The 25,219-nt window shown below is 33.5% G+C and overlaps 1 protein-coding gene, 3 long non-coding RNA genes and 1 pseudogene across 5 annotated transcripts; all 5 read left to right on the top strand.

Moving 5' to 3' along the window:
* LOC123209302 overlaps positions 1–6,554 on the top strand; it is a 28,242-nt pseudogene extending 21,688 nt beyond the window's left edge.
* On the top strand, positions 5,078–5,882 carry LOC123209309. Its single transcript, XR_006501031.1, has 4 exons — positions 5,078–5,151; positions 5,230–5,318; positions 5,452–5,533; positions 5,689–5,882. It is a non-coding gene; the product is annotated as an uncharacterized LOC123209309 (long non-coding RNA).
* Positions 6,555–13,302: 6,748 nt separating the features above from the next.
* Positions 13,303–15,081, top strand: LOC123201046 (probable disease resistance protein At1g61190). Its single transcript, XM_044616503.1, has one exon. The coding sequence runs from the start codon at positions 13,303–13,305 to the stop codon at positions 15,079–15,081; it is 1,779 nt and encodes a 592-aa protein (XP_044472438.1).
* A 4,533-nt stretch (positions 15,082–19,614) lies between these two features.
* Positions 19,615–20,437, top strand: LOC123209313. The gene is made up of 3 exons (XR_006501035.1): positions 19,615–19,706; positions 20,157–20,212; positions 20,348–20,437. It is a non-coding gene; the product is annotated as an uncharacterized LOC123209313 (long non-coding RNA).
* Positions 20,438–21,344: 907 nt separating this feature from the next.
* On the top strand, positions 21,345–22,251 carry LOC123209307. 2 transcript variants are annotated; one of them, XR_006501030.1, is made up of 4 exons: positions 21,345–21,437; positions 21,535–21,648; positions 21,736–21,905; positions 22,002–22,251. It is a non-coding gene; the product is annotated as an uncharacterized LOC123209307 (long non-coding RNA). The 2 variants fall into 2 exon arrangements; XR_006501029.1 differs by having other exon boundaries at positions 21,733–21,905; positions 22,002–22,246.
* Positions 22,252–25,219: the final 2,968 nt, after the last annotated feature.

The following is a 25,219-nucleotide window of genomic DNA, read 5'->3' as shown; positions in this document are numbered from 1 at the left end:
ATTTGTCCTACTTAGCCCTCAAAAAGCTAAGTAACATTGGTTGTTTTAGCTCAGACTCATATTCTATTGAATTTCTAGTTTTGGAGGCACTTGATATATATACATGTCCAAATATGAAGATTTTTGGTTATGGACAATAACTGACACCAAAGCTCAACAAAGTTAGAGCAAATCCTTATGATTCTGATGAAAGACGATGGATGGGTAACCTGAACTCCACAGTTGAACAATTGTTCATAGAAGAACAGATATGCAAATTAGATAATTGTTGATCATAAACAATTATAAATATTTTTGAATAAATTGTACTGTCTTTCTTAAAATATGTTTAGTTAGCTAGAGACATTAATAATCTAAAAATTGTGATTGGTTTTGCAGGAGAAAATCGCAAGGGAACAACTAAATGGTATGAATCATTTATCACAAATTCAATAACAAATGTCTCTGTTGTTTGAATTATAGAAGAAGAAGAAGAAAAAGTGAACACCTAACTGAGACAATGACAAGATTGATGGAAAGCTAGTAGGGAGACATGTTTCATAAGCTCGTTGAACCAAGGCACTGAAATTCCCTCACTCTAAGGTCTACTCGCTGATAATTTTACAAGTATAGAGGGTAATGCGGTTGGCTCTGGGATATTTTTTAATTCTACAAATTTATAGTTTTACCTTTTATTTTTTGGCCAACTGATCCCCACAATTATCTTTACTTTTTCTCAAAGGCCAAGGAAGATCTTCCTGTTAAAATCAATGGAATTGGCTTCCCGTCGATACATCTGCCGCAACCCTAACGGCTTTGAGTTTGACAAAGAAGTGTGCTCATGGCAGTGGTATGTGCTGCACTTTTCTCTTTTATCATAACTGCAGATTCTCTTTTTTGTTAATTTGCTCATTTTCTATGAATGCAGTGGATTTTCTATTAGAAATGAACTTGATTTAATTATTTAAAGATGGACAAAATCTGAACTGTAATTAATTGATTGGATTGGATTTTTTTATCTTGTCAGAAAAAACAAAGTGTAAAAAGAGTTCAAAAACAGTAAAATCAATTTCTAAATTACATGCCTATACGTTCAGCAACTTGGGGCTTCACTGGCATATGTCCTTGTTATGCAGGGCTTGAGATATGTTGTTATTATGGTGGCATACATGTGTTCAAAATTTGAAACAGCTCCCATTAGATGTTTTTCTTTTGTTTGAATAACAAAAGACAGTGATGAAGCCGGAGGAGGAGAAGAAAAAGCAGTGAAAATTACCTGAAAATACATCAACTGAGACTTGATTCTGCAATGCATACAGGTGTGAATCAGGTTCATCAATTTATTATGAAAATAATGAAATTAAACATTAACTTAATATTGATTAATGAACTTCAGTAAGGCAATTTAATATCTAATACATCGAAGTGAGAATTGTGTTTACTGTTCATTTCCTAGCAATGCAAGATCTTGGGATGCTTATATATGAATTCAATTGAATTGTAAATAGTTAAACTGTTTGTACAATATTTAGATGTGAAATACCTTTTTCTTTCTTCAATGGCTTGATTCCCCCTTACCATAATCCCAACAAAATAGTTTATTTAGATTCACATCAGAAAATTGTAACTGAAAATGCAGGGGAGTACAGGGCATGGAATTGTAGCAGAAAAGGAAAAGCAGACAAGCTGAAGAGGTTTTAGATATCATTTGCAATTTATACTGTTGAATTTTTATTCATTAAATTTTTCCAATAAATAGCAAGGAATAAAATCCTTACTTCAATATTAATGATTATGCATTATCAATATCACAAACAGGTGGGCATTTTCAGTGTGGTAAGGTTGCATGCTGATGGAAACTTAGCAGATGAGACACTTGTCATATGCTCGTTTAAATAAGGTACTGAACTCCCTCACTCTTGCTGATACAGCTCTAATGCCAATTTCATTTGTCATACTGCTACAATTCTTTTCTTTTTGAGCATCGATTATTAACAAAAGATTTATTTGGTTGAAATTTGTGATGCAAAATTTAGGGGAAAACAAGCTAGAAAACAGGTTTGTTAACAAATTGCCATCAATGTATTCTCATGATTACATTACTTGTAAGCTCAAATGACTTAATCATCCAATATAGAACAAATAATCATGAACAAAAAAGGAGGAAAGGCGGATGTTTGCATCAACAGAGAGGATGGTGTTCCTAGCTTAAATAAGATTAAACTCACTTTGTTTCAGAAGAGGATTTACCCACAGTTCTCTATTTCTACAACTGGGTTAAGAATCTGTCTGCTGTAGAGAATATTTAGGTGCTGCTTCTGTTTTAGTATATTCTTTGATTGCTTGCCTGTAGTAAATTAATTTTTATATCATAAACCATTTCTGAGTGAGAATAATATGCCAGGTAGGATGCATATATATCAAGGCTGCCTGTTTCTATCATATGGGCACTAGTATCAACAATTGGATGACGTGATTCAGAAAGCGTTGGAGAAATTACCAAAGCCTGATGAGGTGCATTTAAATTTCTGGAAATACTCTTACTGTATATGATTCTTTTGCAGCACAAAAATCACTATATGTATGTGTATATATATATGTTAAAATTTGACTTTTATATGTGGAACTGTAGGTAATGAAATTCTTTAGTGCCCATGGAATACCAATCAGTTATGTTGAGAATGCTAGTGATCCATTAAAAGACCAGACAGAGAAGTGCAGAACTTGAAAAGCTGTGGATTCGGCAACAATCATACTCTAACATGCCAGGTTTGACAGTAAAACCCAGTTTCATAAGTTTTAGATTCATCTTTCTTATTTGCCCGTATCTACGAGTACTATCGTAACTGTTGTTTATTGACTGTTTTGATCTCTAATATTTTTTTCCACCACTAGGATGGGCACTATAATGTTTTGTTGGTTAATTCCTTGGAATATTCATTTCTTTCCTCTTCTTTTGTTTTGTTAGTCGAGTAGGGCCTGTACAATGGTTGAAACCTGACAATGATGAAGTTCTCATTGAGCTCTGCCAGAAAGGTGTTAAGAGTCTTTTTGTAGTTCCAGTTAGGTACTCGACTAGTTACCACAATAGTAATTTTGTAGTCAATATGAGCACCAAAATGGCTATCTATAAGGTTAAATTAATTATAGTATTTACAATTGCAGCTTTGTGAGTGAGCACATAGTAACACTTGAAAAATTGACATGGAGCACAGGGAGTTGCCTCTTAAATGCACTTCAAAACTGGGGAAGTGTACCAGTTTTATATACACTTAAGATTTAAGGATGCTCGATAATGAAAACCTTTGATTATGGATGTCCTCCTATCTTAATCAATGTTGTGATACATCCATTGACTAAGATAGGAGGACAATGAATGCGTAACCTTGACCCTACAGAACAAAGATTTGTTCAGGTATGTGAATTAATTAGTTGTAGATTGTAAAAATTTATCGTTTTTTTGATAAATTGTGTTTGAAAATAATTTTTACACGATAAAAACTACTTTCTTCTTAAAATATGTTTATTTAGTTAGTCATAAACTATCTAAAAGTTTGATTTGTTTTTCAGGAGAATTAGGAAGGTTCAACTAGATGGTATGAATCATGTATCACTAAATAATTTTTCTTTTATTTTTGAATGCGAAGAAGAAGAAGAGACTTATTTTGCAATATTTTATAAAGGTTTGAATCAGGTTCATCAATAATTTCCATTAATTTTTTCCACCAAAAACAAAAAAGAATACCAACTACATATGTTTTTTATTGTGCATAATTTTTCTTTTTGGTTGACTTATTATGCTTTATCAATGTCAAAACACGGCTGGCAAATTAGCGAGGAGACTCTTGTCTCAATCTAGGTAGTGAAATTTCTACACTCTTGCTGATATGATATAGCTCTTGGGAAGGGAAGCAATTCTGCAAGGGAATTAACGATATTTTTACAAATATGAGGGTTTTTTTTTTTTTAAATTTTATTGAAAGTAAGGGGATTTCTGGCTGGCTCTTTTTTTTAATTTTATTGAAGGTAAGGGGATATCTGGCTGGCTCTGGGTTATCTTTTTAATAATTTTTTTTAAATATATTGCAACCTAAATGATAGTTTTACCTTATATTTATTTTTGAGACATCCCCACAATTATCTTTTTGCTTTTCTTTAAGGCCAAGGAAGATCTTCCTGTTAAAACCAACGGCGTTAGGCTTCCTGTCGATACCTTAACACTTTCAGTTCGACAAAGAAGTGTGCTCATGGCAGTGGTATGTGCTGCTTTTCTCTTCTATCTTAACTTTAGTTACTGTTGTTTGTTAGTTTGCTCATTTCCCATTAATGTGGTGGGTTTAGTTAGGTTGAGCAGTCTTCTCTATAACAAATGAACTTTGATTTAATTGTCTAGAGATTGACAAAATCTGAAGTGTAATTAATTGTAGTAGAAGTAAGAGTAGAAAGATTACCTGAAATACATCAACTGAAACTTGATTCTGCAATGCATACTGGTTTGAATCTTGTTCATCAAATTTTTATAATAAGAATCAAATTTAACATTAATTTATATTGATTATAGTTCATTTCCTAGCAATGCAAGAGCTTGGCATGTTTATGTAATAATTCAATTCAATTTTAAATTTTTATACTATTTGAACAATACTTGGATGTAAAATACTTTCTTCTTTCTTCAATGTCTTGATGCCCCCTTACCATAATCACAACATAGTTTGTTTAGATTCACATCAGAAAAATGGTAACAGAAAATGCAGGGGAATACACAGCATGGAACTGTAGCGGAAAAAGGAAACCAGACAAGGTGAAGAGTTTTTAGATATCATTTGGAATTTATAGTCGGTTGAATTTTGATTCATTGAATTTTTCCTAGAAATAGCGTTGAATAAAATCCTTATTGCAACATTAATGAGTATGCATTATCAATATCACAAACAGGTGAGCAATTTCAGTGTGGCAACGCAGCACACCGATGGGCGCTTAGCAAAGGAGACACATGTTATATGCTCATAATTTTGGTTCTGAATTCCTTCACTTTTGCTGTTATAGCTCCAATGCATATTTAATTTCTCATACTGATACAATTATATTGTTATTGAACATAGTATGAAGAAAGCATACTTGTGGTTAAACATTTGTAATGGAAAACTGAGGTGAAAAGAAGTTTGGAAACAGGTATGTAACAGATTTCCATCAATGTTTTCGCATTATTACATTATATGTAAGCTCAAATGACTTGATGCTTGAATATAGAAGAAATAATCATGAATGAGAAAGGAGAAACGGCTGCTGCTTGCATCAACAATTGGGTCAAGCATCTGTGTTCTGAAGCGAATATTTAGGTGCTGCTTCTGACGAGTATATTCTGTAATTTCTTGCCTGTAGTAAATCAATTTGTAAATCATAAACCATTTCTGAAAGAGAATAACAAGCCAGGGAATATGCATATGTATCAAGGCTGTTTCTATCTTACAGTCCTGGTATCAACTAGAGGTTACATCAAGTCTATGGCTGGCATGATTCATGAAGAGTTGGGGAATTCTCTAAGCCTGAGGAGGTGCATTTAATTTATGGAAATACTCGTCTTGTGTATGATTCTTTTGCAGCAAAAAATCAGTAAATATATTAAAATTTGACTTGCCTGGGGGTTGTGGTGATTTGATGGGATGAGTCTCTACAACTTTTCTTTGATTTTTGTATGTGGAACTGCAGGTAACGAAATTTTTTAGTGCCCATGGAGTTCCTGTCAATTATGTTGAGAAAGCTGGTATTCCATGCAGAAAAAAGATGTAGTAGTGCAGAACTTGAAAAGCTGAGGATTTGGCAATGATCATACCGCGGCATGCCAGGTTTGACTTTAAAATCCAATTTCTTTATTTTAATCTTTCTTGTCTGCCCCAAATTATGAGCACTGTCTTACTCATTCTCATCATTAGGTTTAATTCCTACACTAGTGAAGTTCTCCTAGAAAGGTGTTAAGAGTCTTCTAGCAATTCTAGTCAGGTCTAAGACTTATGACTAGATACAAAAATAGCAATATCGTGTGTTGATACAAGCACTAAAATGGCTATCTACGGAGTGTTTACCACTGCAGTTTTGTGAGTGAGCACATTGAAACACTTGAAGAAATTGACATGAACCACAGGGAGTTGGCACTTGAATCCGGCATTCAAAACTGGGGACATGTACGCACCCTCAACTGCACGTCTTCCTTCATTACGGATTTGACAGTTGCAGTACTAGAAGCCTTACCTTCAGCAACCGCTATATCTTCTTCAAGGAACATTTCCAATGGAGACGACAATGACTTTGTGAGATATGCTATCAAAATGTTCTTCGGTTCTATATTAGCATTCGTTTTGCTTATGTTGCAAAAAATGATACTTGCATTCAAGAATAATCTCCTTTAAAGGCGATTTAGAGTAGTACGACACCAGATTTTCAAAAAAGTAGAATAGCAGCTGAGTATCATATGAAGTGTAGATTTCATAGTTTGATCAAAATGGCATGACATGCCAGGGATGTTGCTTGTTGTTCATGAAAATGGTGAGCTTTTATGCATTGATGTTATCCTATCATAGATGTTCTTTATATTATTATTTACATAGAAACATGTTCTGATCCCAAGTATAAAGTGTCGAATCAGTTCATATTAGAATCTCAAATACAAGGTATAAGATTTGAATTTCATATAAAAAAATATAAGCTTTTAGTGTAGAGTTTATATGACTTTTATAACCAATTTCAATAGCTAGCTTATAAAGTGTGATTCTTTTGATGATCATATCATTTGATATCAGAGTCATTATCAACTCTTTCAGTTACACTCATGCAGTGTAGGTGGTGACATTGACATTTTTGTGTTGTTCCCTTGGGGCTTGGGTTGTAGAGTGTGTTGGTATGTTTTGATCCTAAGTACAATGTATGGACTCTTAATGTGGATTTATACGACATTTCACTATCCAATCTCAATAGCGGTTCATATCATTTCCTCTGTTTAGAGGTTTTAATTTCCTCTCATTTGTTGGACAATTCAGTCGGGTTGATTAAATATCTTGCTCAAAAGACTTGTTTCCACCCAAGGTAAGTGAAAACCCAAAGTGTCACTCTCCAACTTTTGAAAACCCAAACATTCACCTATGAACCAAATTTTGTTAAAAATCTTTGCTTGAATTAGTGGTAAAATCGTTATTCTAATAATAATATTAAAATATATAAAATTTATTATATGTCTCCTCCCCACGTTTTAAAAACTAACAATTCACTTCTTCCAAAAGGTTTTTAAGTTCCAAAAAATCACTCCCCCCCCCCCCCCCCCCCCAAAAAAAAACCTAGGGTGTTTTTTCTTTAACCTTCGATCACCATCTCTAGTGTTGGTGACATCCACTTTCCATCCTAAATCGTTACTGTCGCTTGTTGTCGCATTTTCCTACCCTAAATTGTCATTTAGACGATTTTTCTAGACAACGATGTAGGTTAGGGAAATGCAACAACTGGTGCTAGCGACAATTTAGGGTGGAAAGGGGACATTGCCGATGTTGGAGATGGTGACGCGAGGTGAAAAAAAAATTCTAGGTTTTAAGCAAGTTGTGGGGGGGGGGGGGGGGGGGGGGGAATGTGATTCTTTTAAGCTAAAAAACTTTTTGGAAGGGGTGAATTTATTTGCTTTTAAAACCTAAGGGAAGATATTAATAAATTATATATATTTTTAATATTATTGTTAAAATTATTATTTAACCTCTAACTCTAATTGAGATTTTTAATAGAAGTTAACTAATAGATGGGTGTTTGGGTTTTTAAATGTTGGAGAGTGCTACTTCGAGATTTTATTATATCTTAGGCGAGAATAAGTCTTTTGGCCTAATCTAAAACTCAAAGTTAAAACACAACAAACTATTAACTTAAATTTCTAAAGATGGAGTGATAACCCAAAATTGTTCTTAAATTTCGTCCAATCAACTCAAATTGAAAATAGTTAAAAAGAAGTTTCCTCATTTATAAACTAATTAGAAGAAAACTTTCTATAATTTTTTACATATATATATATATATATATATATATATATATATATATATATATATATATATGTATGTATAGATAGGTTTCTTAAATATATTTAAATTTAAAAACTACCAATTATAAGATTAGATGTTATGAAAATAATTGATTGGTAACATGAAAGTTGAACTTGTTATATGGTTTTTGATGACTTAGAAGGAGATCATTTTTCACAATATATAGCAAATTTGACATTTTATATTTTTACTTTCTAACCATTGCTTTTAGACTTGGCATTAACTTGTCAAAGGTCGACTTAGTGTTTAAATGACAATAAATTAAATAAATACTAGAATAATATTCAAACAAACAAAATTATAGTTTAATAGCATGTTGTTCACATTCTTTACAAGATGGACTCCATTTGAGTCCAACAATTTGCATAATTTTCTAATATAATTTTGTGTAAATATGAAATTCAAATTTTAATTAATTAAAATCGAATTGAAAAAATTTTAAAAATTGACTAACATCAGTATGATGGCCGGTTCAACCCTATGTCAATTCGGCCTGACATTGTTTCTAATTACAATCGGTATTATTAAGCTATGTTTTCTAACAATTAATAAATATTTTCTTTTTTTTCAGGATGAGTTCATATCTCTCCATTAATCCTGCAACATTTTGTTACAAATACTTCATTAATTTCATTTCATGAAATTTACTTTTTGAACTTTCAAATTTAGAATAAACCTCTCTAAGAACCTTGTTTTCAATGAATAGTTGTATACTTATCAACTTGTCTTATTAACTTATTTATATGAGTAATATTATTTATACACAATTTGGATACACAAATTATATATCATCATGTGATTAGGCGTAATTTTATTTTTAATTCAAAATTATTCAATCAGATAATAACACATTATTTATATACTTAAATTATGTATAAAAAATATATATACATAATTTTATGGTAATTTTATGATATATATACAAATGCCTAACAAATGTTAACACATCCAGACTAGTGAATTGTTTAAATAAACATTAGATCGGTATATAACCAATCAAAGTTGTAATCAATTCAGCCTAATGACTAATATACACTTAAACTTCGACCCAAACCTGGTCCGATCCGATTTTTAAAATAATGCTCCCACCAAGATGTAAATACAAACTTAATGAATCTAGAACATGTCTTGAATGTGATAATTATTTTAGCATTTAAATTGTATACTGATGCATTACTAACATACATTAGCAACATAAAGTCGCTTATTCTGAATGAGAAACATTTTCGTCAAACCAGGAAAATCCTGAAGAAACTGAGAAAGATCAAGATCAAGCTAATCAACAGTCTAAAAAGCATCATGAGCGCAACGCTCTGGATAAACTGGATTGCTTGGGGGTTTTCATTATGAATAACGTGCTTGTTTTGCTGATGAACTGCTCCTAGAATATTATCATGACTTCCCTACGGTCTTGCAGTCAATGCTACGAGGAAAAAACCTGCAGACTCAAACTTCACGATGGCATGTTTGCCAGCAACGATCCAGTCTCCGCCTTCGAAATGGTATGTCATTGATGGATACTGCCTGAATTCTGCAGGCTGGTTGTAACAAAGATCCAAACCGAGGCCAGCTCCATCCTCCACCTGAATGAGCCCGAATGAATCAAAGTAAGCCTGGAATTCTAGCAACACATAGTGTAAATTTTGGGATACCAACCAGTCTCCTCCGCAGCAAGCTGAGTAATTGAAGTCGCGGAATCAATGAAGATTCCGGAGGCGACTGGTTGTAGCCTATTGTTTCCAACACTTATATCAGCAGGTTTAAGTAGTAATAACGGTTCTCTTCATCTGGATAGTATCAGACTGTTGAAATTGTCCAATTTGGTATTTTGATGTCAGCCCCGAACCTCAGGATACTTGGATGCTAGAGCATAGGAGAGAAAGGAACAATACTGCTGGTGCGTCCCAAGCCTCCCTTGGTGTTTTTGCATTCTTGATGGGTTGCAACCACTCATCTTCTGCAGTCACAACAAGAATGTGCAAAGCTTTACTGGCTTTAATGTTCTACTCTTTTGATTCCTCAACATCAGTGGGCGGTGTGGTGTTTGCAAAAATTTGTAATTCTTGAATATTAATAAAATTATCTATTACAAAGGTTTCAAAATCTAGAATATTTGGAAGTAAGAAGTTTTAAAAAAGTGGTATATATATGCGCTTGTGAAGAGCCTAAGGTGGCATATGGAGAAACAAAATTGCTCTTGTCATTTAAGTATCTAAAATCGAAAGATCTGCCAAAGATGATGCATTTATGGAAGGGTAACAGTTGATTCATAAACCTTGACAGCATGAAGAGGCTGGGATTGAGCAGATCGAAACCAAGCCCAGCTCCATCCTCAACCTGACCGAGCCCAAATGAGTCAAAGTAAGCCTGGAATTCTAGCACACGTAGTGCAAAATATTGGGACACTGATCAGTCTCCTCCGCGACAGGCTGAGTAATTGGAGTCGCGGAATTGATGAAGATCCTGGAATTTATCGGAAGGAGGATTCCAGCAGGAAATTGTTGCGCGTTGTTTCTAACACTTATATCGATCAAGTTTAAGTAGTAATAACAGTTATCTGGATAGTATTGGATTGCTGAAATTGTCCAATTAGGTATTTTCACATCAGGCCCGAACCTCAGGATACTCAGATGGTGGATCAGGGGAGAGAAAGAAACAATGCTACTAGCATGTCCCAAGCCTCCCTTGGTGTTTTCACATTCTTGATGAGTTGCAGCCACTCATCTTCCGCAATCACCACAAGAATGTACATGACCTTACCGGCTTTAATCTTCTACTCTTTTGATTCTTCAACATCAGTGGGTGGTGTGGTGTTTGTAAAAATTTGTAATTCTTGAACATTAATAAAATTATCTATTACAAAGGTTTCAAAATCTAGAATATTTGGAAGTAAGAAGTTGTAATTCAGTGGTATATATATTCGATTCTGAAGAGCCTAAGGTGGCATATGTAGAAACAAAATTGCTCTTGTCATTGAAGTATCTAAAATTGAAAGATTTGCCGATGGCGCATATATGGAAGGGTAAGACTTAATTCATAAAACTCTGCAACTTGAAGAGATTGGGTTTGAACAAATGTCGAAAGTTAATTAAGCTATTTTCACAAGATTTATTGTAAAGTCTTATTTGTTTGGAAGAATGGAGGATAAAAGATGGTTGCAATTTAGAGGAGATTTTCATAATGAAAGCAGAAGAGGATATAATACCACCATGGAAAGATCTCACCATAACCTCCCTAAGTTTGGGAAACTTGACTTACAGAGAAATATGTGGTGAACTCTGAATCCCGACCTTTATTAACCTAATTATGTAAGTTTTAGTTTCCCTCTTCCTTGTCCTCCCTAAATTATAAGCACTGTCATAGCTGTTGTGTTGTCTACCAACTTTCTTAATCTTTGATGTTTTACCTTCAATTATTAGGTTAGACACTATAATATTTGGTTGGTTAATCCCCTGGAATTTTCATTTCTTTCCTTTTTTTTTTTTTTTTGGGTTAGAATCAAGTAGGGCTATTACAATGGTTGAAGGTCTACACTGATGAAGTTTCGTTGAGCTCAACCAAAATGGTGTAAAGTGTCTTTTGGCGATTCGAGTCAGGTACATGACTAGTTACAAAAATAGCAATTTCCTGTGTTGATATGAGCACTAAAATGGTTATCTACAGAGTTAAATTAATTGTAGATTTATAATTGCAGCCTTGTGAGTGAGCACATAGAAATACTTGAAGAGATTGACATATAGGAGAGGGAGTTGGTTCTTGAATCTGACATTCAAGTCCGGGGGCGTGTACTCGCCCTCAGTTTCACGTCTTCCTTCATCATGGATCTAGCAAATGCAGTACTACAGGCCTTACCTTCAGCAACCACTATCAACGAACATCTCCAATGAAAACAGCAATGACTTTGTGAGATCCGCTATCAAAATGTTCTTCGGTTTTGTCTTAGCATTCGTTTTGTTGCTGTCGCAAAAAATTATAGGTGCATTCAATAATAATCTCCTTTAAAGGTCAGCTGTGCATAATTTAGTTAAACTATAAAATAAAACTGAACCACTTAAAAATTATAGTTTAGTTTGAGTTGAAAATTTTTTAAACAGTTTCTTCAAGTTTAGGTTGCAGTTTGGGTGATTTTCAAATCAAACCAAATTGTTAACCGTATTTTTTAAGAAATATATATATATATATATAACTATATTTGATAGAATTTTTTAATAAATAATTAAGTACACAACTTATTTTTTTTGTATTTATTTTATAATTTTTTTATATATACATTGTATATATATTTCATATTTATTTTACATGTTTATATTATGTTTTAAAAAACTATAATTCAATTAATTTTATTAAATGATATATATATATATATTTAGAAATGAATTATTTTAAAAAGTTCAAACCATGGTAATTAAATCGTATATCAAAAACCAAATTTTCTATATCATATATCATATCATATATATATTCTTTATAGAAAAAATGAATATGAAGAAAAGAATTCAGATTGTTGAGAGTGTTTGATGCTTCATATTCTTTGCTTCTATAAAGAATATCTTTTTAAAAGGTGAATTACAGGCCATTCACCATTCTATCCATCATTATTCAATCTCAATCTCCCACAATAAGAAACACTCAAAATATATCCAAGTCATTTTCTGTAGTCTTTAGTTTGAAAACAATTTTTATATAGTATATCGTGCACATTTTCAAATATTAGAATTATTATGATGCATCAACTAAACAATCTGAATTGTATTTAATTTTTGAATTTTTTTTAAAATAATAATCTTACTATGTTAACACTTATTAAGCTCTTTTAAGGTAGAAATAATATATCAATCTGCATACACATATTCTTTATACTATGGAAATTATAAAGGAAGAGAATATTAAGCAAGTAGCCTTGATTTGAGAGCAAAGGCAAAGATGGAACAAAGAAGACTTGAGAGGCAATTTAAGTATAAATGAATTCCAAAATACCAAAAACAACTTTGGAAATTGTTTAAGTCATCTCAGTCTATATGAAAACTCCTCTGTTTTGTAGAATAGTTGAAAAGATTCTTAACTCAAGAGTAGCTATGAAACAAAAGAATAACTTTGAAAATAATGGAACCAAGAAGCCTTGAGACAAAAGGCAAAGGATAGAAGTATTAAAAGAGATGAATTACATGCCATTCTCTTCTCTTTCCTACCTTCTATCCATCATTATTCATCCTCGATCTCTCGACAACCAAAAACACTCAAAATTGACGTCATGGAAATTGTTACTTCATCTGTTAGTTCAATTTCTGAAATTATTTTCAGCCGTTTGTTTGATGCACCAGGCCGTCTGATTGGCTACCTGCTTAACTACAATGACAACATCGAAGCATTACGAAATCAAGCTCAGAAACTCAAGGATACCAGACACAGCATGCAATTGAGAATTGGTGCTGCTGAAAGAAACAGAGAAATTATCTTACCTGATGTCCAAAGCTGGATATCTAAAGTTGATAATGTCTCTGCAGAAGCAGAAAAGTTTTTGGAAGATGAAGGCAATGCTAACAAGATGTGCTTCAAGGGGTGGTGCATCAATGTCCAACATCGTTACCAGAACAGCAAGGTGGCAAAGCAGAAGATAACGGTGATCACTCAGCTCCAAGAAGAGGGAAAATTTCAAACTCTATCTCAGCCTGCTCCTCCTCCTTCAAGCATTATCTCTCCAGCTGCAGGATTTTCTGGAATTTTTGAATCCAGAGAATCAATCAAGAATGACATTATGGAGGCCCTGAAAGATGACAAGGTCAGCATAATTGGAATATGTGGGATGTGGGGTGTGGGTAAAACCACACTGGTGAAACAAGTTGGCAAACAAGCTGGGGAAGAGAAGTTGTATGATTCAATCGTTATGGTGGCTGTTTCTCAAGCCCCAGATATCATGAAAATTCAAGCCGAAATTGCTGAACTGCTAGGTATGACTTCACTCTTGGTTCACTCTAAATCGGCAAGGGCTAATTCCTTGTTGGGGAGAATTAAGAGTGAGAAACGAATCCTCATAATATTGGATGACGTTTGGTCAAGGATTGAATTGGAGGAGATCGGAATTCCTTTTGGAAAGGACCACGGAGGCTGTAAGATCGTGCTTACGTCTCGAAGAAAAGATGCATTTGATCAAATGAACTGTGAAAAGATATTTATCATTGAAACTTTGTCAAAACAAGAGTCGTGGGTGCTATTCAAGGAGCATGTGGGAATGGATGTTGAAAATTCAGCTATAAGCAAAATCGCAACAGATGTAGTCGCTGAATGTGATGGCTTGCCAATTGCAATTGTGACAATAGCAAGGGCATTAAAGAATAAAAACAAGGATGTGTGGAATGATGTGGCAGGACAACTAAGAACGTCTACTCCAATTGATATCCTAGGGATACAAGAAAGTGTGATTTCACCTTTGGAGTTGAGCATCAAAAATATAGCAAGTGAGGAAGCAAAATCATTGTTCTTCTGTTGTAGCGTGTTTCCAAAGGATTTTGAAATCCCAATTGAAGTTTTAGTGAGATATGGAGTGGCTTTGAGGTGGTTCAAAAATGTTGAGACAATGAAGGATGTTAGATACAGAGTGCATGCTATTGTAAGTACCCTCGCCTCTTCTTTTTTCTTGATTTATAGAGAACATCACTACTCTATTGTGGAAAAGTATGTAAAATTGCATAATGTTATACGCTATGTTACACATATAATAGCACCTAAGTACAACCAAGTATTTTTGGTCAAAGTTTGCACTGGTCTAAATGAGTGGCCAAGCAGAGATACATATGAAGATCTCACATGTATCTCATTGATGTCAAATAATATTGAAGAGGTGCCAAATGTAATGAAATGCCCAAAGTTACAGTCTTTACTATTGCAGGGAAATTACAAATTGGTTTTCTCTGACAATTTCTTTCAATGGATGAAAGATCTTAGAGTCTTAGACTTAAGTGAAACTCAGTTATTCCCATTGCCTAAGTCACTTTCTTCGCTGGTAAATCTTAGAACTGTTGAGATATGTTGAGATATTGTTGAGATCTTTGTATTGATAGTGAATCATAGAGAATCATATAGATTAGGAATTCAGATATTTGTATTGATAGTGAATCATAGAAGATCATATAGATTAGAAATGCTATAATATCCTTCCTAAACTTAGATAAGAGTAGTTAATAGTTTTCCTAAATTAGCTTTTCTAAACCTCCTATATAATTGTAATTCTATTGAACATGAAAAATATAGAAAATTATATTCTTTCAAGAACATTGTATCTTAATGGCTGCAACTTAGATGGCTGCAAATTACATGGCTGCAACTTAGGTGGCTGCTGCAAATTACATGGCTGCAACTTAGATGGCTGCTGCAAATTACATGGCTGCAACTTTTATGGCTTATCTATTGTCGGGCAACTAAGTGAACTAGAAATTCTTAGCCTTCATGCTTCTAATGTTAGAAAGATCCCAAAATCTTTTACTCAATTAACTCATTTGAGGTTATTAGATTTGAACAATTGTGAAAAGCTTAAACAAATAGCACATGGTGTCATATACTCTCTACGTAAATTGGAGGAGTTTTATTTTTTAAAAAGTTTTGAGCATTGGGATTCTAAAGGAGATGTCAAGGGTTTGAGATTGACAAGGCTTGCTGAGTTACAATCTTTGTCTAAACTGACTAGCTTGCAAATTATTATCCCAAACTTGAATTTCTTAATACATGAAGATGAGCTGTACAAAAACTTATCAAGCTTTACAATAATAATGGGTCTTGTAGATGATCGTGCAAAAGACGAGTTTAGGGATTCTTCAAGAGAATATTCAAAAAAGTTGATGATCTCAAATGATGATAAGGTTATGATTTCAAGATTGCTTAATTGCTTAGAGAATTTGTTAATTAAACAAACTGAATATTTAAAAGTAAGTAAGTGTGAATCAGTGGTACATATATTTGATTGTAAAGAGCCTAAGGAGGCATATGGAGAACTGAAGTTGCTTTCCTCATTAAAGGAACTAGATTTGAATTATCTGCCAAGCATGGCACATATATGGAAAGGTGAAACTCAATACATAACCCTTTGCAACTTGAAGAGAATAAAATTATTGGGTTGCCCAAAGTTAGTAAAGCTATTTTCACGAGATTTATTGCAAAGTCTTATTCGTTTGGAAGAAATGAGTATAATTTTTTGTGGCAATTTAGAGGAGATTTTCATAATGAAAGAAGAAGAGGAAATAATTCCACCAAGGAAATATCTCACCACAACCTCCCCAAGTTTGGGAAACTTAACTTCTATAGAAATTAGATGCCATAAATTGAAAAATCTCTTCACCCCCTCCATAGTCAAAAGCCTGGTGAAGCTTAGAAGGCTTGAAATACGTGGATGCTCAATATTGGAAGAAATAATCACAAATGATGAAGCATCATCATCAGTAGAAAGAATTGTGTTTCCTAGTTTATACAATTTGGATCTTAGAAGTCTAAATAACCTTAGTTGTTTTAGCTCAGGCTCATATTCTATTGAATTTCCGGTTTTGGAGAAACTTTCGATATTTTCTTGTCCAAATATGAAGATTTTTAGTTATGGAGAACAACTAACACCAAACTTCAACAAAGTTTGGTTAGGCGATTCTGAGAAGGAAGAACGATGGATGGATAACCTTAACTCTGCAGTCGAACAATTATTCAGGAAAAATCAGGTATGTGAATTAATTGGTAGTTCATTATAAACCATTGTAAATACTTTATTAATAAGATGTGTTTAAAATAAAAATTTTAAAACATGTTTATTTAGTTAGAGACATAAAATCCATCAACTGAGACTTGATTCTGCAATGCTTCTGGTGTGAATCAGATTCATCAATTTTTTATGAACACAATGAAATTACACATTAACTTAATATTGATTAATGAACTTCAAGAGGCAATTTAATATCTAATAAATCGAAGTCAGAATTGTGTTTAATGTTCATTTCCTAGCAATGCAAGATCTTGGGATGCTTATATATGAATTCAATTGAATTGTAAATATTTATACTATTTGTACAATATTTAGATGTAAAATACTTTTTTCTTTCTTCAATGGCTTGATTCCCCCTTACCATAATCACAACAAAATAGTTTGTTTAGATTCACATCAGAAAATTGTAACAGGAAATGCGGGGGAGTACAGGGCATGGAATTGTAGCAGAAAAAGAAAAGCAGACAAGCTGAAGAGGTTTTAGATATCATTTGCAATTTGTACTGTTGAATTTTTATTCATTAAATTTTCCTAGAAATAGCAAGGAAAAAAATCCTTACTTCAATATTAATGGTTATGCATTATCAATATCACAAACAGGTGGGCAATTTCAGTGTGGCAAGGTTCACGCTGATGGAAACTTAGGAAGATGAGACATTTGTCATACGCTCGTTTAATTAAGGTACTGAATTCCCTCACTCTTGCTGCTATAGCTCTAATGCCAATTTAATAAGTCATACTGATACAGTTCTTTTGTTTTTGAACATGGAGTATTAAGAAAACATTCATTTGGTTGAAATTTGTGATGCAAAATTTAGGGGAAAACAAGCTTGAAAACAGGCATGTTAACAAATTGCCATCAATGTATTCTCATTATTACATGTAAGCTCAAATGACTTAATGATCAAATATGGAGGAAATAATCATGAACAAGAAAGGAGAAAAGGCGGATGTTTGCATCAACAGAGAAGATGGTGTTCCTAGCTTAAATAAGATGAAATCACCTTGTATCAGAAAAGGATTTATCCACAGTTCTTTATTTCTACAACTGGGTCAAGAATCTGTCTGCTGGAGAGAATATGTAGGTGCTGCTTCTGTTTTAGTATATTCTCTGATTGCTTGCGCGCAGTAAATTAATTTTTATATCATAAACCATTTCTGAGTGAGAATAATATGCCAGGTAGGATGCATATATATCAAGGCAGCCTGTTTCTATCACATGGGCCCTAGTATCAACAATTGGATGACGTGATTCAGAAAGCGTTGGAGAAATTACCTAAGCCTGATGAGGTGCATTTAAATTTCTGGAAATACTCTTCCTGTATATGATTCTTTTGCAGCACAAAAATCAGTATATGTGTATATATATATATATTAAAATTTGACTTTTATATGTGGAACTGCAGTCAATGAAATACTTTAGTGCCCATGGAGTACCAGTCAGATATGTTGAGAATGCTAGTGATCCATAAAAAGACCAGACAGAGGAGTGCAGAACTTGAAAAGCTGTGGATTCGGCAACAATCACACTCTAACATGCTAGGTTTGACAGTAAAACCCAGTTTCATAAGTTTTAGATTCATCTTTCTTGCCTGCCCGTAATTACGAGTACTGTCGCAACTGTTGTTTATTGACTTTCTTGATCTCTAATATTTTTTTCCACCATTAGTTTGGGCACTGTAATGTTTTGTTGGTTAATTCCTTGGAATATTCATTTCTTTCCCTTCTTTTGTTTTGTTAGTCCAGTAGGGCCTGTACAATGATTGAATCCTGACAATGATGAAGTTTTCATTGAGCTCTGCCAGAAAGGTGTTAAGAGTCTTCTTGTAGCTCTGCCAAAATGGCTATCCACAAGGTTAAATTGATTATAGTATTTACAATTGCAGCTTTATGAGTAAGCACATAGTCTTGATTGACATGGAGCACAGAGAATTGCCTCTTAAATGCACTTCAAAACTGGGCAAGTGTACCAAGTTTATATACACTTAAGATTTATGGATGTCTGACAATGAAGACTTTTGATTATGAATGTCCTCCGATCTTAATCAATGTTGTGATACATCCATTGATTAAGAAAGGAGGACAATAAATGCATAACCTTGACCCTACAATATAAAGATTTGTTCAGGTATGTGAATTAATTAGTTGTTGATTGTAAACAATTATCATTTGTTTAATAAATTGTGTTTGAAAATAATTTTCACACGAGAATAGCTACTTTCTTCTTAAAATATGTTTATTTAGTTAGTTATAAATTGTCTAAAAGCCTTATTTGTTTTTCAAGAGAATTAGGAAGGTTCAACTAAATGGTATGAATCTTGTATCACTAACTAATTTTTCCTTTATTTTTGAATTCGAAGAAGAAGAAGAGACTTATGTTGCAATATGTTATAGAGGTGTGAATCATGTTCATCAATAATTTCCATTAATTTTTTCCAAAAAAAAAAAAAATACCAACTATATATTTTTTTGATTATGCATTATTATTTTTTTGTTAACTTATTATGCTTTATCAATGTCAAAACACAGCTGGCAATTTAGCAAGGAGACTCTTGTCACAATGTAGGTAGTGAAATTTCTACACTCTTGCTGATATGATATAGCTCTTAGGAAGGGAAGCAATTTTATAAGGGAATTAACGATAATTTTTCAATTATGAGGGTTTTTCTTTTTTTTAAATTTTATTGAAAGTAAGGGATATCTGGCTGGCTCTGGGATATCTTTTTAATTATTTTTTCAAATATATTGCAACCTAAATGATAGTTTTACCTTATATTTATTTTTGCAAAGACACCCCACAATTATCTTTTCTTTTCTTAAAGGCCAAGGAAGATCTTCCTGTTTAAATCAACGGCATTAGGCTTCCTGTCGATACCTTAACACTTTGAGTTCGACAAAGAAGTGTGCTCATGGCAGTGGTATGTGCTGCTTTTCTCTTCTATCATAACTTTGGTTACTGTTGTTTGTTAGTTTGCTCGTTTCCCATCAATGTGGTGGGTTGAGTTGTCTTTTCTATAGCAAATGAACTTTGATTTAATTGTCTAGAGATTGACAAAATCTGAAGTGTAATTAATTGTAGTAGAAGTAAGAGTAGAAAGATTACCTGAAATACATCAACTGAAACTTGATTCTGCAATGCATACTGGTTTGAATCTTGTTCATCAAATTTTTATAATTAGAATCAAATTTAACATTAATTTTAATTGATTAAAGTTCATTTCCTAGCAATTCAATTCAATTGTAAATATTTATACCATTTGAACAATATTTGGATGTAAAATACTTTCTTCTTTCTTCACTGGCTTGATGCCCCCTTACCATAATCACAATATATTCTGTTTAGATTCACATCAGAAAAATGGTAACAGAAAATGCAGGGGAATACAGAGCATGGAATTGTAGCGGAAAAAGAAAAGCAGACAAGGTGAAGAGTTTTTAGATATCATTTGGAATTTATAGTCTGTTGAATTTTGATTCATTAAAATTTTTCCTAGAAATAGCATCAAACAAAATCCTAATTGCAACATTAATGATTATGCATTACCAATATCACAAACAGGTGAGCAATTTCAGTGTGGCAAGGTAGCGCCGATGGACGCTTAGCAAAGGGGACGCATGTGATATGCTCATAATTTTGGTTCTGAATTCCTTCACACTTGCTGTTATAGCTCCAATTTTAATTTCTCATACTGATACAATTATATTGTTTTTGAACATAGTATGAAGAAAGCATGCACGTGGTTGAAATATTGTAATGGAAACTGTGGTGAAAACAAGTTTGGGAACAGGTATGCAACAGATTTCCATGAATGTTTTCCCATTATTTCATTATATGTAAGCTCAAATGACTTAATGCTTGAATATAGAAGAAATAATCATGAATGAGAAAGGAGAAATGGCTGCTGCTTGCATCAACAATTGGGCCAGGCATCTGTGTTGTGAAGAGAATTTTTGGGTGCTGCTTCTGAAGAGCATATTCTGTGATTTCTTGCCTGTAGTTTATCAATTTGTATATCATAAACCATTTCTGAGTGAGAATAATATGTCGGGGAATATGCATAGATATCAAGGTTGTTTCTATCATACAGTCCTTGTATCAACTGGAAGTTACATCAAGTCTATGGCTGACATGATTCAGAAAGAGTTGGAGAATTCTCTAAGCCTGAGGAGGTGCATTTAATTTATGGATATACTCTTCTTGTATATGATTCTTTTGCAACACAAAGTCAGTAAATATATTAAAATTTGGCTTGCCTGGGTTGTCGTGATTTGATGGGATTAGCTCTCTACAACTTTTTCTGTTACATCTATATGTGGAACTACAGATAATGTAATTCTTTACTGCCTATGGAGTATCATTTAGTTATGACGAGAATGCTGGTGATCCATGCAAAGACCAGATGGAGAAGTGCATAACTTGAAAGGCTGAGGATTTGGCAACAATCATACTTTGACATGTCAGGTTTAACTGTAAACTCAGTTTCATAAGTTTTAGTTTCTATCTTTCTTGTCTGTCCTTAATTATGAGCATTGTCGCAATTGCTGTCTACTGGGCACTGTAATGTTTGGTTGGTTAATTCCTACACTGATGAAGTTCTTGTTGAGCTTGGCCAAAAGGTTTCTATGAGTCTTCTTGCATTTCCAGTCAGGTACCTGATTAGTTGCCAAAATTGCAATTTTGTTTTGACATGAGCACTAAAATGGCAATATACGGGGTTAAATTAATTGTAGTATTTACAATTGCAGCTTTGTGGGTGTACACATCGAAACATTTAAAAGAGATTTGCAAAGGAGTACAGGGAGTTAGCTCTTGAATCCAGCATTCAAAAGTGGGGACATGTACCCGCCCTCAACAAGCAGGTAATCTCCCTGACATATTGCTATTAATATTTTCTCATTATTACATCATTTATAATCTCTAATGACTTAAATGCTTGAATATAGAAGAAATAATCATGAATGAGAAAGGAGAAAAGGCTGCTGCTTGCATCAACAGAGAAGATGGTGTTCCTAACTTAAACGATATGAAACTTACTTTGTTTCAGCAGGAGATTTTATCCACAGTTCTCTATCTCTACAACTGGGTCAAGCCTCTGTGTTCTGAAGAGAATATTTAGGTGTTACATCTGTTTTAGTATATTCTCTAATTTCTTGCCTATAGTATATCAATTTGTGTATCATTATACCATTTCTGAGTTAGAATAATATGTCAGGGAAGATGCATACCTATCAAGGATGTCTGTTTCTATCATGGGGTCCTGTTATCAACGACAAGGTTACATCAAGGCTATGGCTGACTTGATTCACAAAGAGTTGGAGAAATTCTCAAAGCCTTAGTTGGTCATGGTATTCTTTAGTTCCTATGGAACCTTAAAGGCCAAGGAATTGGCAATGATCATACTCTTACATACCAGGTTTGACTGTAAAACTCAATTTCATAAGTTTTAGTTTTCATCTTTCTTATTTGCCCTAAATTATGAGCACTGTCAGAATTGTTGTCTAACCAACTTTCTTCATCTCTGCTATTTACCGTTATCATGAGGTTTGGCATACAATGTTTGGTTGGTTAACCCCTTGGAATATTCATTTATTTCAACATCTTTTGTTTTTTAGAGTCGAGTAGGACCAGTACAATGGTTGAAGTTTACACCGATGGAGTTCTCATTGAACTTGGCCAACGAAAGTGTTATGAGTCTTCTAACATTTTCATTCACGTACATGATTAGTTCCAATTATAGCAATTTTTTGTGTCAATATGAGCACTTAAATGGCCATCGACAAGGTTAAATTAATTGTTGAATTTACAATTGCAGCCTTGTGAGTGAACACATAGAAACACTTGAAGAGATTGACATGGAGCACAGGGTGTTGGCTCTTGAATCCGATATTCAAAACTGGGGATGTGTATGCGCCCTCAACTGCATATCTTCCTTCATCGTGAATCTCCAATGAAAACGTCCACGACTTTGTGAGATATGCTATCAAAATGAAGAGGTGAGAGAAGGAAACAGAATGAGAGTGATTCTGCCCCAACTAACATTTTTTGATAAATTGGAGACTCATGTTCCCATTTATATAACAGAGTGAAACACATGCGGTTGCAGATGAATTGAAAGCAGCTAGAAATGAAGTAAATGACTGCATCCCATACCCAGATGCAAATTGAGAGCCATACTCTTCAAAAGCAGAGTGAAGGTCATGATGAAATTTAGCAGATATCAAAGGAAAGGAAATTAACTGAAAGAGATGCTGTGTCCCACCAATTGGATTACTATGTTGTCGGTTCATGGCAAATCGTCGCAGTTTTCACAGATTCATGATATCATTTTATAGTATTGGATCTTGTTTGTACATTTCTAAATAAAATTTAAAAAATTTTTACACCCCTTGTAGCTTTGCCTGTCAAGAAAATATTTTACAATTAGTTGCCTTGATAGAAAAATCTAGCTGTGAAACTACCTCTATCCATTAATCGCGCTATATATGGGTCATGTTCATTTTCAGTTGTTGGCCTAATCTCTTGCATGCCTGATCAACAGCAAATTACAATTTCACACACTGTTTGTTAAATTATTTTCAAAACAGGAACCGAAAACTCCTAACCAAAAAAGTAGCGTACTTGTTCACATGTTATACAGTAGAAGACGAGTACCTTCAGCCAAGAAGTAGGAACAAACTAACTGTAACAACAACCTCCAACAAGAACCACTCTACACCCAAACACAACGTTATACACCCAAACACCAATACAAACGATCCAAAAAGAGAGAGGAGTGGTAAGTGATGAGGTCATATGAATCGGCAAAACTGTCGGTGAAAAAGAGCGGTTCGGTGGTGTTCCTTTTGTTTTTTTTGGTCAAGGTTGCTGTAGTAGTGGCGGGTGGGGTATGTGCCGAATTGGTGATTGGTTTTCTTTTATTTATTTATTTATAAAAGTGCTAGTGTTAGTGGCGGGTGGTGTTTTTCATTTGAGATATGTTATCTGAGTGGTGAGTGGGTTTGTTTGATTCTGCAAGTGTCAGCAATTGTGCCCAGGAGTAAGGGATATAAACTGTTTATAGGAGAAACAAAGACCACCAAGGACAAGAGAAAAGACGAGAGTGGTCTATAAATTCTTATTGTTCTTTGATGATTTGATAATGGAGGCTATAAATGTTAATATTTTATGGTATAATATGATATAGATAAAACATAAAATATATTATAAAATGTATTATAATTAATATAATACAGTAGAACATTCATAATATATTTATAGAACATATTCATCCACATTGGCATCAAAATTTTACATTTAACTGGCACAATATATATATATAGAACATTCAATCAATCACAATATAACAAACATATATTCATCCATAAGTATAAGATTACATGGGATGCCAAGCCTGCGGACCTTTCTTCTGACATCTTGCTTAGTTTTCACGTGGCAAATTCTAGCAATTATCCCTTCTGGTATCTTGAATTCAGTAGCAAGTCGGCCATTTAAACTCTCCAAGCTCTCTGTGCTCTCATGGTTAATAGTCCGTGAATATAATAAGTTGTGCATATGCTTTCACCTAATAACACTTTGCCATGCATAATTTTTCAATTAAATTTGTCATGAATGGGTGTGCATTCTTCATGCATGATCTTTCATAGTGGTTCAACCACTTTAAATCGTGTTCCTTCTTTTTTGGAGTAATTAGTATCAAAGAACTTACGCATATGAACAATCACATATCCTAAGATACATTTCAAACATCCCATATGGGAACAAAGTGTCTAATAAATATACAAAGTAATACACAAAGTTATTTAATTGGTGTATGATGTGAAGCGTACAAAATATTAATTATAGCAATCGAATCATTATTATCACAAAATGCCTTAAATCCCCACACGTCATATATTCATGCAAAAAAGCAAAAAGTTTTATTCACTCCAAAAATTAAGAGATAATTCTTACACAATAAAATTTTTTGTTAATCGAACTCATGAAATGACATCCCAAACAGTGACTAGCTACAAGAATAGTGATAGCAACTTCACATGTGGGGGTAGACATCTCTCCCTTAAAAGAATTGACATGCCAACTTGCATTTCTTCCTTATCCATTAGAATTCAACCACTTTAAATTTATGAGAAAATCCATAAGAAAAAATTAAATTCTGAATGTGTGATTCTAGTTTGTGCGTGTGGTTTTATTTCAACCCAAATAAACTTTGACAAGACTTTGTTAAGTGACTTCAACAGGAGAGCGACTTACATTTTAGTCCAATTGTTTCAAATAGGCCAAAGGACTTATTTGAGTTTTTCAAATGTCATGATATATTTATGAAAATAGGATAAAACTCTGGTTGAAAATAGTCCTTTGGCCTTTTAGTTTCATTGCACTTCACATGTAGGGTATTCACTGTAATATTTCTTCCTGCTTTTTCTAATTTCA

This window comes from Mangifera indica, chromosome 2 (genome assembly GCF_011075055.1).
Source record: "Mangifera indica cultivar Alphonso chromosome 2, CATAS_Mindica_2.1, whole genome shotgun sequence".
NCBI lineage: Eukaryota > Viridiplantae > Streptophyta > Magnoliopsida > Sapindales > Anacardiaceae > Mangifera > Mangifera indica.
Note: the sequence above shows the minus strand (reverse complement) of the source record. Positions and strands in the feature narration are given on the sequence as shown.

Coding starts and splice junctions, on each gene's coding strand:
- LOC123201046 (XM_044616503.1), top strand. CDS start 13,303: ATGGAAATTGTTACTTCATCTGTTAGTTCAATTTCTGAAATTATTTTC.